The sequence below is a fragment of the Epinephelus lanceolatus genome, chromosome 17 (genome assembly GCF_041903045.1).
Source record: "Epinephelus lanceolatus isolate andai-2023 chromosome 17, ASM4190304v1, whole genome shotgun sequence".
Taxonomy (NCBI): domain Eukaryota; kingdom Metazoa; phylum Chordata; class Actinopteri; order Perciformes; family Serranidae; genus Epinephelus; species Epinephelus lanceolatus.
In genome coordinates this window covers 5,535,167-5,554,252 of record NC_135750.1, presented here as the reverse complement: position 1 = coordinate 5,554,252, position 19,086 = coordinate 5,535,167, and the positions used below count along the sequence as shown (strand labels likewise).

At 41.5% G+C, this 19,086-nt stretch overlaps 1 protein-coding gene across 3 annotated transcripts in view; it reads right to left on the bottom strand.

Moving 5' to 3' along the window:
* Positions 1 to 1,166: 1,166 nt before the first annotated feature.
* Positions 1,167 to 19,086, bottom strand: part of atrnl1a (attractin-like 1a) — a 445,178-nt gene continuing 427,258 nt past the window's right edge. For all 3 annotated transcript variants that reach the window (XM_033643351.2, XM_078160934.1, XM_033643359.2), the window contains one exon: positions 1,167 to 1,431. In XM_033643351.2, coding sequence (XP_033499242.2) covers positions 1,310 to 1,431 — 122 coding nt within the window. In that variant the 3' untranslated portion in view covers positions 1,167 to 1,309. The remainder of the gene's footprint in view (positions 1,432 to 19,086) is intronic.

Below are 19,086 nucleotides of genomic sequence, written 5' to 3'. Positions count from 1 at the left end.
AATTGAAAGACATCAAGGGTACAAGCAAAAAAGGGAATACTGCACAGACTTGCTTTGTAAAATCTATCGTTTAGTTTTTCTGTTTAACAAAAAAAATCTTAGTGCATTTGTAAAATTATTGACTGTAATTTGCATAATTAATAAATATTACATAAGGAGATATGTTACATAAAAGTTTGTGTCACAAGTAAACAGGCATGGACTTTACTGAGGTCATGAGAAAAGATGTATAGTGTATCTTCACAGTTATAACTGAATTAATAGGCGTGTGTATACCATCAGTAGTATGTGTTTGATGATACCGACCTCGAGGTTACATTACAGCCCAGAATAAACATTACATTTGGATGATCAGTTGCATAATATTATCCCACAGAGGGTCCTAATGTACTGGTAAAGCATTTTACTTGTAGTGCATATACAGATGTGTATAAGGCCCAAAGCTACACATAATGGACCCTTTTCCATTACAGAGGACCTGAGCAGATATCAAAACGAATAACTTCAAATGTTGGTGCAGGGAAAATCAAGAATTACATGTGTTTCATAGAGGACAAAATCTCAACAGTTACATCCAATAATCTTCTTTCTTCAACATCAACAGTAGTAGTCTTAAAAATTCCCAGAGGAGACGTTCTCCTCAAGCAAATCCTTGTCACAGATGACCACCCGCTACAGTGTTTTGCATTGATCTAGTTAGGTCCGTGTTGTTCTGTCCAGCATTGCTCTCGAGTCTGAGTGGGTTTGTAAGTCAGGAGGACTTCATTTCAGCTCAGTTAGTTTCAGCTCAATATCTTTCACAGGAGCTCAAAGCCATTTAGTGTGGTTTAATGGTGTAAAACAAGTGTTTTTTCTCTGTCAATATGGCAGACTGCATGACAGACAAGTGGAGCCCTGGAGATGCAGAGCCACATGGCATGGAAGTGGAAAAAGCCTGCCAGCACTCAAAGTAAATGCCCGACCAGAGCTGTGGTGGAGAAACACATTTTCACTGTCAGTCTGCAGGTTTCCAGGTCTTGTTTTCCTGGGTCGTCAGGACCGACATATACACAAAGAGAGAAGTTTTCCATCTTATCCAGGGGAGAAAGGGATTACAGGTGCCATTTTTCGCAATTTGGGTGCCTGCTGATAAGACAGTGGACACATTTCCTCTCCCAAGCCACTATCTACGACCATCATACCCCCAGTTTTTGCGGGCTTTGCCTTTGTTTACAAGGTGTCCCTTTGTCTTAAGTCCGTGAGAATTATCTCCAGGGAAATCCCTTGGGGGCACGATGGATATCTTGTTACCTTGCTGAGGTAATCCAGTTCATACACAGGTCCCTTGGTGGTGCACAATGTGCTTGCGGTGCTTCAGACCAAGGCCTCTTTCTTTGAAGTCCATCACTCGCTGTTGTGAAGTATCTACCAGAGCGCTGGCTATAGCAATACCTAGAGGATCAGAGAGAAAAGAGAGTTAACAGAGAAACATGTTACATGCTGTTTTACATGTATGGTCATTAGAGATACATGGATTTATCAGCCCAGCATTCGCCTTGTTGACTGCTGTTGTCCTATCGGCAAAAAAGATGACATTCACTGATGGCAGTGGTCGATGTTTTTCTGTTGTCTGGTCAGTTTTGTACAGGCTAAAAAACAGGACTTGAGAATGGTGTCTTGTCTTTGCAGGGACAATAGAGAATTTGTTTGAGACCAACAGATATTTCCTGGGGCGCCTTTAAGTAAACTCACTATTGACACATCAGAGAACACACCCTCAAGAGTAATCCTCTAAAATGTAGTTTTTGGCGAGACACTTAAAGAGGTTAATATGTTATATTAAAGATGGTTAAAGGGCTCTTGAAGCTTTTTTTTCTTGAAGATTGTTAAGGTTTTCCTATATAAGAAAGTCATATTATTATATTATTATATACCTGAAAACTTCAATTAGTAGCCCGGGCTATTATTTGCTTTAATTACTAAAATCAGCAGGCATATATATATGGGACAGGTCTTTAATTCCCTTCACACAAAACTGTTCAGCAGAGATCAGGAAATCCGAGAAAAAAAAAAGTCTGACAGACAGCACATCACAAAGAGAGAGAGCGTTATGGCAGCATATCGACAGAACACCACTTTATCCTGTTAATACAATCCTCACAACTTGGATTACATATTTAAGAAAAACTCTCTTGATTCTTTTGATCTGAGGACCCTTACAGACTAAAGGAATATGAGTAACTTACAGGGTAATCCAGGAATGGACATATAATTTCAGGTAGCCAACATCCCGCTTTTAAACATCCAAAGAACTTATTTAAAAACCAGACCAGGCGTCTAATTGAGACAGGTGTTTACTTTTCAAGATGTGTTGCCACAACGGGCTAGTAAAAGGGACTGGGCCTTTAATTGAAGTTTTACGGTATATATCTATATCTATATCTATATCTATCAGTCTATCTAGCTATCTCTCTCTCTCTCCATATATACATATATCATATATATATATATATATATATATATATATATATATATATATATATATATATATATATATATGTATATATATATATATACATATATATATATATATATATATATATATATACATATATATGTACAAATAGTTAATGAAGAGAATCAACTTAAGTGGAAAAGGACAGGAAAAAACAATGTCACCATAACCACACTGGTGGATAATATATATGATATTTTACGTATATAAATAATTAAATGTCTGCAAATATGAAACACACAGAACCTACAAGTTAAAATCAAATTTTAAGTCTTTTTAAACATAATGTGAAATATCATTTCTTAGAGGTGAAATATGGAGTTCCACAAGATTTTATTGTGGGCCTCCTTTTGTTTACAATGTAGACACTATCACAAAAAAAAATTATTTACACTATTAATGAGGGATCTCCTTCATCGGTCAAACTAATCACAAAACCAACTGTGATATCCACAAATGTATAATAATGAATATGTACAGAATTAATTTAAGACTGGGAATATAAAAGACACACAACCTAAAAGCTAAATACTGTCTACCGTAATTTTCAAAATATTTTATTTAAAGTCTCATTTCATTGTAGATGTGCCTGTTCACCGCTGTGAATCAAATTTGTTTCTCCTTGTTTGTTGAGTTGATTTAAATAAATTGTTGTTCATAAAAAAACACCTAGTTGTGTGTTGACAATAACATAAGGACTCAATCATGTTGTTATCCACTCCTAACCATCAAAGAAATTGCATTTAATTTATTTTTCTATTCCCATTTTTGCCTTTGTGTGTGAGGCACTTACTGTAAAATGTTTTAAATTATTATCGAGCTTTTTATAGACACAAAACAGAACAGGCTAGAAGCAAGTAAAGAGGGTTAACTGAAAATGTACTGAAATAAAGGCCAGTGAAACCCATATGGACACTGAGGTGAAGATCAAAGGGAAAAGCCGAGCTGATGTTTGACAGGTGGAGACACTCCGTCCTACCGACAGGCATCTCATCACAACATTCAGAGAACGTTTTATCAACCCCTCTCCAGCTAGTGTTGTCCAGCTTCAGCAGAAAACAAGAAGGCTAACGCCGAGGTCACTGAAGCACATCGCCCACCTTTCTTTATCTTTCTCTTCCCTCTTCCTTTCTGCTTCACACCATCCAGCAGGATGTCATACCTCTCAAAACAACTTGTGTATGGGATGCTTGAGTCGCTCTCCACAGCAGGGCTTACAGAGAGCAGGCTGGATGCACCAAGGCATCAGATGCCTCGCAGTATTGTGTTACTTTGGCAGTAGCTGCTGTTGTTAATGTGGATTTAGAGTCATGGCAGCTCTTGCGAGTGCAGCTAGTCCTGTCTTTCCCTCCCGACAACCGTGGGCTTGACAATGCATGGTCATTATGACGAGAGCTCAATCTGCCGGTGTGCAGGAGCCAAATAAACAAAACAGGCAAACAGTGGAGGGAATCTGCTGCGCTCTTGATATGATTTGGATGCAGGATGTTTTCAGCATTTCACACTCAAGTGATTCTTGGGATTTTTTTAGTGGGTGGAAAGGGGAAAGCCGATTACACAGTTGCTCAGTGTGTGCTTGTGTGTGTGTACGTGACTCTGCAGGTTTATGTGTGTAGAGGTGTAAATGCTGGTGTGCATGCACCTGTGCACATACACATTTTGCAAAGTTCTGACACAGCAAGCCATGCAGACAGATATGGCAGCCAATGGTTATGGGTTCTCTGATTGGCTAGCAGCACCTGGTCTGTTGGAATTTGGTTGATTATGGTTGTTTGTGTCACTCTGGCACTTTGATTTGTTTTGTCTACCACAGACAATACTTCAATTTTGCTTTTTGTTGCCACGGTAATTTGTGTTTTGGTCCAAATGCCATGTTTGCAGATTGTCTGTCTATTTCAGGAGCACACACACTTTCATCAGAGTTTGTGAGCTCTTCTTCTCTGCTGCTTCAGTGCAGTACCACTGACCACATTGAGGTCACCTACTTTTTCAGATGGAATGTTTTGAACTTTGACCCCCAGCCTCAGTATTTCTAAAATCCTAGCTACAGCCCTGCTTCTGTCATTTTATACTTCTTTAAACCTAAAACATGGTTAAATTAGAGCTGAAATGAGTTGTCTACAGACAGGAAATTGCAAATACATACATGAAGATGTTACTTTTCCTGGCCTACATTACAGTGAACTGATTACATTTGTGTTTTGTACTGTCGATAATGAAAAAAATTGTTCATAGCAGCCCTACAAATTGTAAAACAATGCTCTATCTTAATGTGGTTTATAATTTTTCTTGTTAAAAAGCCCAGGAAAATAAATGACAATAATAATATAGTTGCTAGACAATGTTTCATGCAGCAGTTAGGCAATAATTTTATACTGAATAATACTAAATAATAAGTAAATAAATAATTAGATAATAAATAAGGAATTCAATAATAAACAATTTTTCGAATTTTCATATGTAAATATATAGAATTTTTATTTTAATTACCATAATAATAATGATAATAAAAATTATTATTATTATTATTACTAACAACAGAACATTTTTTGTCTTGATTATACAGAATAGAATCCATATTTTGTTTTGGAGCATTAGTTATGATTTACATTGTTACTGTGTTTTTTTTAGTGACCTAGGTATTCTTCTTCTTTCTTATTTCTTATTTCTTCTTCCGAGGAAATCATACTTCCCATGGGTGAAAACTCACCAAACTTTGCACAAAGGTCCAGTCTCATGCCAGATATCCTGAGCTGTAAACTCAAGCCAATAGTCCTGATGGTGGCGCTACAGCAAGTGTCTAAAATTCAAAACTCTGAAAATTCATAACAAATCAACCATACGTGCTACAACTTCACAACTTTCATCAAACTGTAGCCCCAATACTGAAGAAACTTTTGTACATTTAAACCTATTAAAAATTATGAAGTTCATCACTCTGTTTTTTCAAAAACTGTAAAACTTCTTAAACCTATCTCCTCCCATAATTTTTGCTCAATTGACACCAAACTTGCTACAGAGCATCTTCAGACTGTCGTACAAAAACTATGTTTCTCAGATTTTTGATTTATCAAAAATTGAGCCTACAGTGCATCAAAATGTTTGACTGTAAACGGTAACTGTAAACATATACATGCAAATTCTTGCTAAATAAATCTTCAATGTTCATGAAAAAAATGACAAAATTCTAGAGTCATGGTAGATGATGTGTGGCAAATTTCAGAATTTCATCTCAAAAACTGAATTTTTGACAGCATTTTGAATTTTGCTCTAATGTGAACAATTGGAGTCAATGTAAAAATGGCAATTTTAAACATCAGTTTTTCACTTATGGAGCAAATCAATCATTGTTACAAACAAATTACCAACATCTCCATGCTGTCTAGATGCAATACGTGTATTTTCAGATTTTTGTTTTGATAACTGAATTTTTTACAGTGGTTTGAAATCTGCTTTTCCATGCACGGACGGCTGCTAAACCTGCATGTCTGGCTTAGTCAGTTTGTGAAGCTACACATGAATTGTCACTGACTAATTAGCTCAGTGAAATAGAAATTGATTCTTAGTCTCAGAGTCTGTGAGTTCAAGCCTCAGCTGATGCAAAAGGCAGATTGTTTTTTTCGAGTATGTTATGTAGGCAGAGTTATGACAGAATCAAACCAAACCAAAAAAAGCTACTGAGACACATCACAGAATAACAACCTTAGTTACCGCAACTAATTTTCTCTGTAATCAGAGAAAAAACTTTGTTTAATAGATTCACCAAAAATGGTAGAGAGACTTGTGATTAAATCCCCCTCAGTCAGACAAGACAAATAAGAAAGGGAAATGTTTTGGAAATGATTGACAGATCACAAAAAGGGATGAAAATGAGAAAAGACAAGGGACGGATCAGAGAAGGAAACGGCATTTCACACAGTATCTGAGTGAAGCCGCTCTGATCAGACACACAGACGTCTGTAAACTCAAGACCAAGACAAATGCAACAGGAACGCCACCAGTTATTTCACATCAATAAAATCACCTCCACAAGACCTCAGACTAATAATCCGTGTGTCTGGATGTGGTGTGCAACCAGCAGAATTTAAACACAGACCCACTTGTCTGTGAGATATAAAACACCAGTCCTCAACCCAGGACTGCTTCTAACGACAGAAAGAACACAAAGACTCGGAAAGTTAAAGTAAAGATAGATACTCTTTCACTCCTAATGTGACGTCTGAATACTCTTCCATCAGAATAGCGTTCACCTTTGACAAATTGTCTTCATAATTGTGTTTATTTTTACGGGTGAACTCACACATCTCCATTTGCAAAATTAAATTGGTCAAAAGTAATCAAATTATGCTGCAGGTGAGTGCAAGTGCTCATTTGCAGCCGTGGCGACCGGGCGCGTTAATGTGATTGTTTTGTCAGGTGAGTTGACGCATCATTAACACCCCCTCACACACCGATCCTCCCCTCCTCCTCGTAAACTAATGGGGTCATTAGCAAGAGACAAAATTCCCCAGGAACACTATCGGCACAGGTCTGACGGGGGAAACTGGGACTGCAGCTGGAGAACATCTGTGTCGGGTGGAGCCCGCCCGCTAACCCGGTGACAAACCTCACAGCCAGGCCCTCCTCTCTGTCTAAACATCAAAGCCTGGCTTCTGAGTGTGTGCTCGCCCTCAATGAAGGCACCAGGGACAGCAGCCTGCTCAGGATCCAGTATAATAGTAAACAGAAAATACCACGGCAGCGTCTGTTCCATGAAGCGAAGGAAAATCAAAGTCAGTCAAACAGCAACACATTGATATTCAAATATTTATGCATCTGTGAGGCACTGATTTCAGGTTTTAAAAGACCAGGAAACATGACACACGACTACGACTGCTTTGATGTTCGCATGTAAGATTCAGGTTTGATCCTGACTAACTAGGATCCCTTTCATTAACAGTACATGGCAGTGTTTGGTATGCTTTTTTGAATAATGCAGGGCAAAATATATCTACAAATTCAAATTTAAATGTCTCTAAAATGTACTGGAGCGGCGAGGGCAAAAAGCAGGAAGGATATCCCTAAAAAGTTGAGGCAGATGCTTTCAGAAAAAGTTTCCAAGTTGTGATTTATGTGGCTGCATCATTAAAAAAACAAGATGCATCAAAGATACACAGATCTCATCAGGGTCCTGGCCTTGTTCTGACTTTTATGTCCTGATTTTTTAAACCATATCTGATCTGAGTTATGAGTAAGACCATGTTTTGTCTTGCTTGATCGTCACACTTTTAAAACAATTCCATCAATCACTTCAACAGCAGTGTTTGCTTTTCATAAAGTCAGGTAGTTTTGGCACAAACTCTACAACTAAGTGTGAATGGTAAACCTTGACGTCCACATAATAAATACATGAGTTACCGGAGACTAAATGCCACGGAGTGTTTGACTAAAAGTCAACAAGCAGACAGATGAAGGAGTGGGGGTGGACAGGAGAGTGCATCCCAGTGGGGCGGATGGTTTCAACGACAGAGAGGATCAAAGTATCGGGGATCCATTCCGGGTCAATGGAGCTGAGATTCCAAGCGCTGCCCTCCGATTCCTGTCAAGCAGCTATCCGGCCAGACGCCCAGAGGGAGACGGTGGGACACAGGGAGGAGGGTCGGAGGAGGTCAAGGCAGAAGAGAGGAAGAAAAGGACAGTGGTGCTGCAGTGATGCTTACAGGCCAGTAGTCACAGCCTGAGTCCGAGACAAAGGGAAGGAAAAAGAAAGGCCCAGCTCATAGAAACTTAGATAAGAATGAAATTCTGGGAGAAACGTTTGTACGCCTTTAACAGACCATTAAAAGAAGCCAATATATATTTTTGTCCCACTGTGTATTAGGGGTGTCATAATACTGATTCTGAATACAGTTTATTTTTCTCTCCAGCCCTGCCTACTTGCCTGCACTGGGTGGCATCAGCTCATAATGCTACCGGAAAACAACATAACCTGAGGAGCTGTCAAGTCTCTACAGGGCAGGCGGGAGCGGAGGGGTGGCAGATGGGTCCAAAAAACACAGAACTTCACCCAGGCACCCAGTGTTCGCTTCCCGTATGAATGTTGAGCCAAACCATGAGTTTATTCCTAAACCTTACCATGTGCTTTTGTTGCACAAGGACATAAACGTAAATATGAGGTGTGTTACGTGTGGCTCTGCATTGCACTGATATATTGTGGTTGTTTTCCCTACCTGCGTCCTTTTATAGGAGTGTAGCACCTGACAGCAGTTGACAGGAGAGGATAAAAAAGGAGCTGAGGGGTGGAGTGTGGGGAGACACAGTAAGTGCGTTTCCATTAACCCTAGAAATGCGCAAAACCTAAATATCGCAATAAAAAACTGGTGATGGAAACACCTACATTTCGAAAAAACTCTCAAATATCGAGATAAGGTTTTACGCTCTCATGAGGTGGTTTTTCAGACGTGTCGATATAGAAGTATATCGCAGAAGTGTAATGGAAACACTTTTTTTGCAAATACACGTCACCGGACATGACATTGGTGAATTCCTCGTTCACGATCCTCTCCCAGAAATCCTTTATCTGTGGCCGCTGCCACACATAAGGACTTGGAATACCACTCGCTCTCTTCGTCTTCGGTTGTAGACTACTGCAACAGCAGCAGTGGCAACCGAGATGATCGCAAGAGATTTGGAATGTCCATCTTACTTCCGCAAACAAAGTGGAGTCTCGCAGGACGAGATTTTACGAGAATTATGGCTCATACGCAAAACACCTTTTAATGGAAACACCTGCAAGTCGCAGTTGTACTTTGTCGAAACTTTAGAAATATCGCATTTAATTTGCGCAAAACTCTAATGGAAACGTGACTGTTGAGACACAGCGACACATGGTCACAGCAGCACTGGAGTAGTGGGGAATGGTTTTCATCCCAGTTAGTTCCCAGCGTGGATTAGATTGTTGGGCTTTGTTATTTTAGTTTGGGTTGGAGATGACCGGTAGTTTAGTTTTTGGATTCTGTCTGCCTACGGTTAGTTTTTAGTTTATGTAGAGGGATGAGCTGGGTCTGACGGCCCACTGCATGGTTGGCCCAGTGACTTCCCCATTTTTTGGATCTTTAACCCTCTTTTGTTTCCTAAGTATGGTTCTCTTTCTTGTCAATAATAAATCTTTGTTTGCCTTTTCCCTCCCGCAAACTGGGTCTGGTGTCCATTCATATGTTCCGGTCTTCAGTGGAGCCTTTGTCTGTTAAGAGAGGCCGTAACAAGGTGTTTTACCAATGATTTAAGTTCATTTTGAGACTGTATGCATCTAACAAACAGACACTTCCCGACAAACGGAAGTGTATTTTGAAAAAACGCAATACATGTTGCGTGTAAATTGACATTGCATCCCAGAACGCCAACAACAGACGCACCCAGGATACCAAGCATGTCATATGTAGATGTCAAAAGCCAACTGAACAAGCAGTGGTATGTGAGGAGTTGGGAGTGAGAATATGTGGACACAACAGCACTTCAGAGATGACACAGTTTAAAAGACAGTTTAAAAGCTCAGTGTTGGATGTTAGCCACTGCTGCTGTGTTAGCTTGTGCTAACCGGAGGAGAGCAGCGCACAGAGACAGTCTTTCAGCTCTGCTTCAAACAGCAGCAAAAGGTGATCCTTGGCGGCCAGCTGTTGGTGCACCCCCTCCTCCCAGGAATCACCACAGTTCTGTTAATTATAATAACGATGGTCTATAAACCTGTAAACCACAATACTGTAGGACGGGACTTCTGAGATATGCCCAGCAGGTATGTGATAGCTCGAATGCTAACGGTTGATAACTAAATGTCTCTCCCTCTTTTGTTTCTATTTCTACACATTAAACGAGACACAGGGGTTAATCAAACTAAATCTGCACCACTGTGCACAAACACCAATCTAATATAAACATGACTGAATCTTTAATGACCTCTCTGAACCTCCTCACTCATCAACAGAGCAATTTATTAAGCAGCAGACGATATGGATGCTTTCTTTGTCCGCTGAGCAATTAGATTAGAGCAGAGCAACATAAGCCAGCAGAGGTTTCATTAATTAATCCAAGTGTTGTCTCATATTAGATTTTTTTTTTCTTGTCCTTTATGTTTTTAATTCAAATGACCAAAATCAATTTTCTGTCCAGGGATAATAAATGTGACTTTTTTTCCCTCCTCCCTGTAGGAAGAGGGCCAGAGTGAGAATGATACAGCAAAAGGCTGAAGATGCTTTGTCAGGGCTGAGACAGAGGAGGGAGGGGCGGAGAGAGAGGATAAGAAGGCAACTGAGACAGAAGGAAACAAAGTTGAGCACAGAGGCTGTAAATTCAGATTCAGAGACATTTCCATCCACCTGTTTTTATGCAAATCTGGGTGAAGACACGTACATTTTGAAGAGTAGCCACAAAAATGTTTTATGCTTGGCCGAGGTAAAAATGTTGATATATTGATGTAGACAGAAAGACTGATGGGGGAAGTGTTTTGGTGCCTGCTGCCTCCATTTTACTGTTACTGACCTCTCCTCCAGCAGAAAGCCCAGATATATAAAAACAGAAAGAATAACAAAGGTGGGGTGTCTGGGATGAGACGGTGGGCCTTGTTGCATTTTTAGCACATTTTGCCTCCATGGCGAGCTGCTATCCATCTGTTTGTTTGGGTTCAGCGCCAGTGCCTCATTTCATGCCGCATTTCTACTGGTTGGTTTATAGTCACACTGTGAGATGGCCATCCCAAATTTCTGACGCTCTCAGTATTTTATCCCAGGCTGTCTCAATGGCCATCCTTGAACCTCTCACTGCGCAACGTAGGACCACCATTTTAGAGCCAAGACCAAAGATAGCACTTTCTCGTTGATCTTTTGTCGGGGGCAGACTGAAATCGCACAGTACATAGCAAACTTTACATGTCTTAATGAAATGCCATGATTTATTTGGTGGGCTACTGCTGCACAGATGACGTACATTTCTTTTTGGGTTTTGCAGTGACAGATGACGTTGAATGTTGTGGTTGTTATGTCACTGATTTTGGAGCTTCAGACCGCTATCGACATCGATAACATTCTGCTGGTCTGCCATGTCCCATGGGTTGCCAGGTTTGTGCGCATTTCACTACAAGTTATCCAATCATGTTTGAAAATACATCTTTTCAATATCTTGAAAAAAATGCAAATATTTAATTTAAAAAAGTCCGGTCATGTCATCTGTCTCAACCCTAAGGGTGCTTTCAGACCTAGAGTCGTCTCCTTTGGTCTGAATCAGGGACTCATGTTGTTCCAAAGTTGTATAATTGCCTAGAGTTGGTTCGTGTTCTCACGGCAGCATTTACAAGCGGACCAGATCAAATGCCTTGTGTGAGAAAGCTGCTCTTGATTGGTCAGAATTTCCATGTGGGAAAAATCCAGGAAGTAAAGCAAACGTTGAAGAAGAGTACACTTGCAAGATAAATGTGACACTTTCTAATGTCACAATGGAGGGACAACTACGCAGGTTGATTTTAGCGCTGCTCATCGTGGACTATATTGCTGTCATTGTTCATTTTAGTCAAACCATACAGTTTGAAAACGAGGCGCGGCTCCAACTAGAAAACAATGTTTTGATGCATTGGATGTGCTGAATGTGCATATTAAGGCAGTACAGGAGGAGGTGCACAATAATAATCCTCCAGGACTGTAACATGCTCATGTTTAACCCAAACAATGTGTCATGTGACTGCAGTTGCTTCACATCCAGGTTGGAACACCTTCTCACCACAAACCAACCGCACCAGAGTTCCTTTGTAACCGGACTGAGACCACCTCTTCAAGAAGGTCTCAGTCCGGTAGTTTTGGTGTGTTCACACCTGCCCAAACGAACCACACTGAGGGGGCAAACAAACTTGAGTTTGATCGAACCGAAACAAACAGGGCAGGTGTGAAAGCACACTAAGACAAGTCTCCATGATTACAAAGTGAAAGTCAAATCGAGTTTTTTATTAGAGTTAGAATCAAGTCGCAGGTCCTCCAGTTAAGTCAAGTAATCTGAGGTGAGTCCCCATTTCTGTTATCTGAAAATGTAGTCCTGTCACGTACTGTTCAAAATGTTCTCATGCAGGTAACTGATTAAAAACAAGGCGACTGAAATTTTATCTAGCTGCAATTTCATAAATTTCCCCTAAAAATTGTGCAACAATTAAATCTTGTTGTCACTACATACAGAAAGTAAAAGCTGAGAAGAAGAGTGATTGCAAAAGGACAGAGCAGATCAGAGTAGCGAGGAAGTAAAGGAGAGGAAGAGATGTGGGGATTATATTTTCTTCCTACTTCTCAGATGGTTTAGAGGAAACCAGGAGTGGATTTATCAAAGCATAACCACAAGGACTTATCATCTCAGCTCCGCTGCAGCAGTATGCAAATCAGGTTTTATGGGTGAGGGGGCGTCGACATGGACTCTTACTACTTACTTCGCTTATTTAACAACTCCTTCAATTACCTATCTTTTCCTCTGTCTGTAGCTCTCCAACTTTCTACCTGTTTTCACTTGAGTATTTTTTAGAATATACACCAGTCTCTCTAATCGAACCTCTCAGCCTTTTAATACCGCTTTTCTCTCTCACGCTGCTCTTTCTATTTTTACTCACAAAGACTTTGAACATCTTACAGTACCTGTATGTTCTTCCTCTTTTTACCCCCCTCTCTCTCTGTCGGATACTCCAGCTCCATCTCTGCTGCTGAATAGGCAGATTAGCGGAGGGAAAGGAGGCTGTGAATGCCGCTGCGCCTCTGTCTATTGACCCACTATCTAAGCTTGAGAGAGGCTGAGAGGGAAATATAGCCCACTGTCTTTCTCTTTCTCTCCTTCCTCAACAGCTCCACTGCACCAAACTGAGAGTATGTGCAGCCTGGCAAATCCATTAACCACTGATTGAGTCCCATTTTATTTGAAACATTAAAAAATGAAACAACTGCAGCCGTGGGAGGCGCAGCATAAAGAGGTAAAAGTGACAGGAGAAAGATGACATGAAACAGAGGCTGTGCAGATGGAAGAGTGGAGACTGGAGCCAAAAATAAGATTTCATCCCCCCTCGTTTTTTTTCTCCTCCATCTTTCCTTCACCAGCCCTGGCTGTCTGTCTTCTTCCCCTGCTTTGTCCATCATGTCAGACCACTGTGACTTTGAATCAGTCAAACAGTCACTCAGTGGTCAAGCTGTTCCTCTCCTGTGCGAGTCGTCTCTCGAAGGCAGGCACCATGTGTGAGTCGTCCACTGCAATTTGGCTGACAAGAGCTGTCAGCCACTCTCACAGCAGTGAGTCGCCTCTGTTCACTGTCATTGTCAGGACTCCTGGTTGGATTATTGGGCCAAGAGTCGTACAAAAAATGATTAGTTTATCAGAGACTTTGCTTTGGCTTTAACCACGGCGATCTGTGTGTTATGTGAGCGTGTTTCCGTCTTGCTAGATCAGGGGGAGAAAAGCTATACAAGAGCTTAGAGCTCCTCCTCTACTTCTGCAGCTTGTAATCTCATCACACAGACCAGCCTGTGGAGAGAGACAGAGAGGAATGCACAGATTGGAACTCAGAGCTTGGCTAGTACAAATTAGGGAAAAAAAAGTGCTCACAATCTTTGATAGGTCCAATCTGTCCATGTGTCAGTGTGACAGGATAATCTACCTGCTGATTGGAGGCCTTTTTACATCTGAAGTGTTGTTACAGGTGCACCGAGACTGTGCCATGCGTGACATCTGGTGCGACAACACAACCTGCACGTGAAAGATGAATACTGCTACTTTTCTGCCAAAGAGTGAAAAGCACTGCAAGTGAAGGGTGCATGCAGGTGGCTTTGTAACAACGCCCACAGACACCTGTTGAAAATGTTCCGTTCTCACCCACAAGCCTTCAACAGCTCTACTGACTGGGACTGAGACGACATCAAGATGTCACTTTGATGTCTTGATTTTTTGAGAAGTCTATCAATTTTATCATGAAATTACATGTTTGGGGCGATCCATCCATCCATCTGTCCATCTGTCCATCCATCCATCCATCCATCCATCTGTCCATCTGTCCATCCATTCATCCATCCATCCATCCATCTGTCCATCCATTCATCTATCCATCCATCATCCATCTGTTTGTCCATTCATCCATCCATCCATCCATCCATCTATCCATCCATCATCCATCTGTTTGTCCATTCATCCATCCATCCATCCATCCATCTATCCATCCATCATCCATCTGTTTGTCCATTCATCTATCCATCCATCATCCATCTGTTTGTCCATTCATCCATCTGTCCATCCATCCATTCATCTATCCATCCATCCATCCATCTGTCCATCTGTCCATCCATTCATCTATCCATCCATCATCCGTTTGTCCATCCATCCATCCATCCATCCATCCATCCATTCATCTATCCATCCATCCATCCATCCATTCATCTATCCATCCATCATCCATCTGTTTGTCCATTCATCTATCCATCCATCCATCCATCCACCCATCTATCCATTCATCTATCCATCCTTCCATACATCCATCCATCTGCCCGTCCGTCCGTCCATCCCTCCATTCATCTGTTCAACCGTCCCTCCACCCATTCATTCATCCATCTGTCATCTACCCATCCATCCATCTGTCCAGCTGTCCTTCCATCCGTCCATGCGTTCATCTGTCCATACGTCCATCTGTGTATCCATCCATCTATCTGTCCGTCCATCCATCCATACATCTGTTCATCCATCCATCCATCCATCCATCCGTCCATCCATCCGTCCGTCCGTCCGTCCGTCCATCCATCTATCCATCCATCCAACCCTCTGTCTGTCCATCCATCCGTCCATCTGTCCGTCCATCCACCCATCCATCCATCCATGTGTCCATCCACCCATCCATCCATCTATCCATCCATCCATCCATCCATCCATGTGTCCATCCACCCATCCATCCATCCACCCACGCATCCATCCATCCATCCATCCATCCATCCATCCATCCATCCATCCATCCATCCATCCACCCACGCATCCATCCATCCATCCATCCATCCATCCATCCATCCATCCATTCAGAGACCAATAAATTCAAACGGTGGATAAAAGAGGCCACTGAGATCAGGAAGCGGGCAAGCGGCACCATCAACCGTGACGAGGGGGCATACACCCTCTCACATACCTGGGATTCCCTACTCCAGAGATCGACCAACAACGCGGGAGGCGTGGTTGGCCTGACAGACTCTGATTGGTGTGTCAGGCCTGCCAGCTGATATATGACACGTCAGCAGCACGTCGGATGACGCTTCTGAGGAAGACTGGAGTCTCAGTTGAAACTGTCAAGCAGGTAAAACACATCTCCTTACATCTTGTCTGTGTGAATATAAGAAAACCTTAAAATATTCTAAATAAGAAGACAGTATGAACTTTATCAATCTATCCACCCATCCATCCAGACGTTCTTCTGCCCAGTAGGGGCAGGCGATATGGCCCTAAAATAATACCACGACTCTATTACTGTAGACGAAATGTTTCAGTTGGTGAATCTGATTTAATAACTGTTTTTCTGGAGTGTGGATGTTTAGAGGTAACACTGTGGCTTTTTATGATGTAATTCAGCCTGTCATTACATGCTGACATACGTCTCATCACTGCTGCCAACGTATTGGCTCACATAGCAAACAATGAGCCTGGGTGATCTGATGTCAGTTGTCATCCAGGCGATAATGTATCTACAAGTTCTGGGAAACTCCACTGACATATAAATGTTTTCTGTTGGGAGGTTTTGGTACCAGAACATACACAATACCTTGTTCTTGGTCAAAGGCCTGAAGCAAAGTACCACCTGACACAGAGTGAGACAAAGAACCAGCAGCACAGAGTGATGAACATGAGTTAAGAAACTGGCAGCAAAGAAAGTATGAAATGTAAAGCTGGTGCTTCAGACTTATTTTCGCCTCCTCTGAAACCAACATGGGTGTTTTCTCTTTTTCCTCCCTTTTACATATAAAGGGTCAGTTATTGGTAACACCTCAGGGGAGCAGAGCAAAGGAGGACAAGAAGAAAACAAAGAGAAGAAAGAGAAGACAGTGCGAGGGAAGGCGAGCTAAAATAGGCTCCCTCATCGAGGATTCCTCTTGAAGTGTCTCCCACTGAGGGTGGGCGGAGCTAGCCCGCAGTGACTTCACGTTCATACATGCTAACATCAATGGAGGACTGCTGTCTGACCCTATGCAGAGTGTTCTCTGGGGAGCAGGGGTGGGAGGATGGAGGGAGGAGAGGAGCCGGAGACTGGGGACGGATGATGGGTGGGCGATTTTTTTTTTTGTTTTAAGTCGATGACTTTTATCTGCTCCTTGGTGAGTTTGAAGTTGTTGAATGTGTGGTAACATGTTTGCATGAACAGTGCTTGTGCTTGTATCTGTGATCGTGACTGACTCTCTGATCACTATACAAAGACACAACCATCGACTCAAGGCTTCAAACGACGACGACTACTTCATTGATTTGATGAGAAAACAACAGAAGAGCCTGGACGTCCCCCAGAGACCAGCAGCCTGACTAGAACCGACAGGCCTCTTATTGGCCTTAATTTCCTGGAAATTAGTCTGCTGCTGCTGTGATGAGCTAATGTCCAAAACATCAGGTAGTATAAGGCGGTGAATAGAAACACTGACAGAGAAGTAACACTGCTTTCACTCCGACACGTGGACACTGACTTTAAACAATTTAAATGTTATAAAACTGCAGTTTTGTCAAATGAAATTACGACGCTGGACTTTCGCCAATGGCCAATCAGGTTTTTAAAACATAAAGCTAAAATATATCTCCTGCCGTCTGTTTGGGTTTATGTTGGAGTTTTGGCAGAACCAGTCGTGTTCAGCCAGTTTGTCTTTCAGACCAATGCAAAGCTCTGATCCTTTTTTAGATTTGAAACATTCAGTTATTCTGTGCGAGGTCTTAGAGCAGGGGTCGGCAACCTTTACTATCAAAAGAGCTTTTATTGTGATCAAAAATGACAAATAAAAATCTGTGTGGAGCCTGGAGGAGGAGAGACTCTGCACCGGTAGGCTCCAAGATAATATTATCTTCTTATAGTTATCTTTCTCAAAAACATTGATCCGAAGCCATTAAACAACAACAACTTTATTTAAAATAAAGTTGTTGAAAATAATTCCAATATCTATGTGATTAAAAATGTTGTGAAGCTCAATTCTGAGACTGTTATGTAAATACCTTTCCAATTAACAATAAATAGAGCAATTTCTGATGAAACCAGATCAATTTCAGGCTTAAAACACAAACTTTCGGATCAAACTCCATCCCCTCCAAGTATGGATACGGATACAGATAATTTACTTGGTTGAACAGATACAGATACAGATAATGGTGTACTCATCCCTAATATCTAGTGTTGGCAAAAATTATTCCTTGTTTATTATATTACATGAATGCCGTTGTCACACTGAACGCAGTGCTGGACCCCCGTTCAAACTAATAAACTTTATATAGTAAAAATAAAACCTTGATTGGTTGAATATTTGTATTAAACAGCCAAATCTAATTTAACTAACATGATTCTGAGTCGGGTACAGCCCTAAAAGATCACAGTAGGCCTCTTACAACACTTGAGGTAATCTCCAAGTTCTTAGCACCATTGACCTTTTAGCCCCTTTTACACTGCCAGATTTTCAGTGAATGTTGGGCCGAGTCGATCCAAGGTTCCCAATTTTCCGCCTCGTAGGGCAGTCATATTGGCTGAACCTTTTTGGTTTTAAAAGAACGAGGTGCCCTTCCGCCACGGGAGGCGCTGTTGGATGACACCGCATATGCTACCCACTGGCGGTGGATAAACAGGAAACAGCTGATAGCAGGAATTAGCGAGCAGCTAGTAACAAGAGGGATTTTGTTTTTATACTGCAAATGCTGAAAAAAGACTGATTGGGCTTTCCTGCAAATTTGCACACTTCCTGTTTAAAAAGGGTGACAGTGACCTTTTAACAAGTGCAGACTGAGAGTCAACATCTGCAAAGCAACAACGAACAACGTAATCAGCAAACAAACTTCAGATCAGACTCATAACATTTATACAAAGTAGATATTTGCTGTACCTGTAACATTTACTGTCTTGCAGTTGCTCCTAATGCACTTGTTACTGCTAACCTATCCAGGTTTTTTTTTTTCAAATCATCCTAATTACCCTAAAGCTTTTACTTCCTGTCTCCTACGCGCTCATTCTCACACACACTGACACTTCTCCCTCCTCTGTACGAGACTACAGTCGCCACATTTAAAGGCTTCAACATAAAGCTCCGTCTATCTTGAGGAAAAAATGCTTTGTTGCAAAGTGCTTCATTTTCCGTCTGCTCTGCTCGTTTCCTCTGTCAGGTACCCGCCGCGTTGAAGGCTTTGCTTCCTGCCTGGAGGAACAGAGGCTTCTCGCACCTGCTCCAGTTACATACAGTCCACTTTCTAAAGACCAAAACTACCAACAGACAAACTGACAGCAGTCTCCCACAAAAGCTGCAGGGGAGAAGGAAAATATAAAGAGAGAAAGGTCTGGGAGACTAACTGCATGAGAGGTGGACTGAGGTGGAAGATGAGCTGGGGGGAGAGAAGATTGG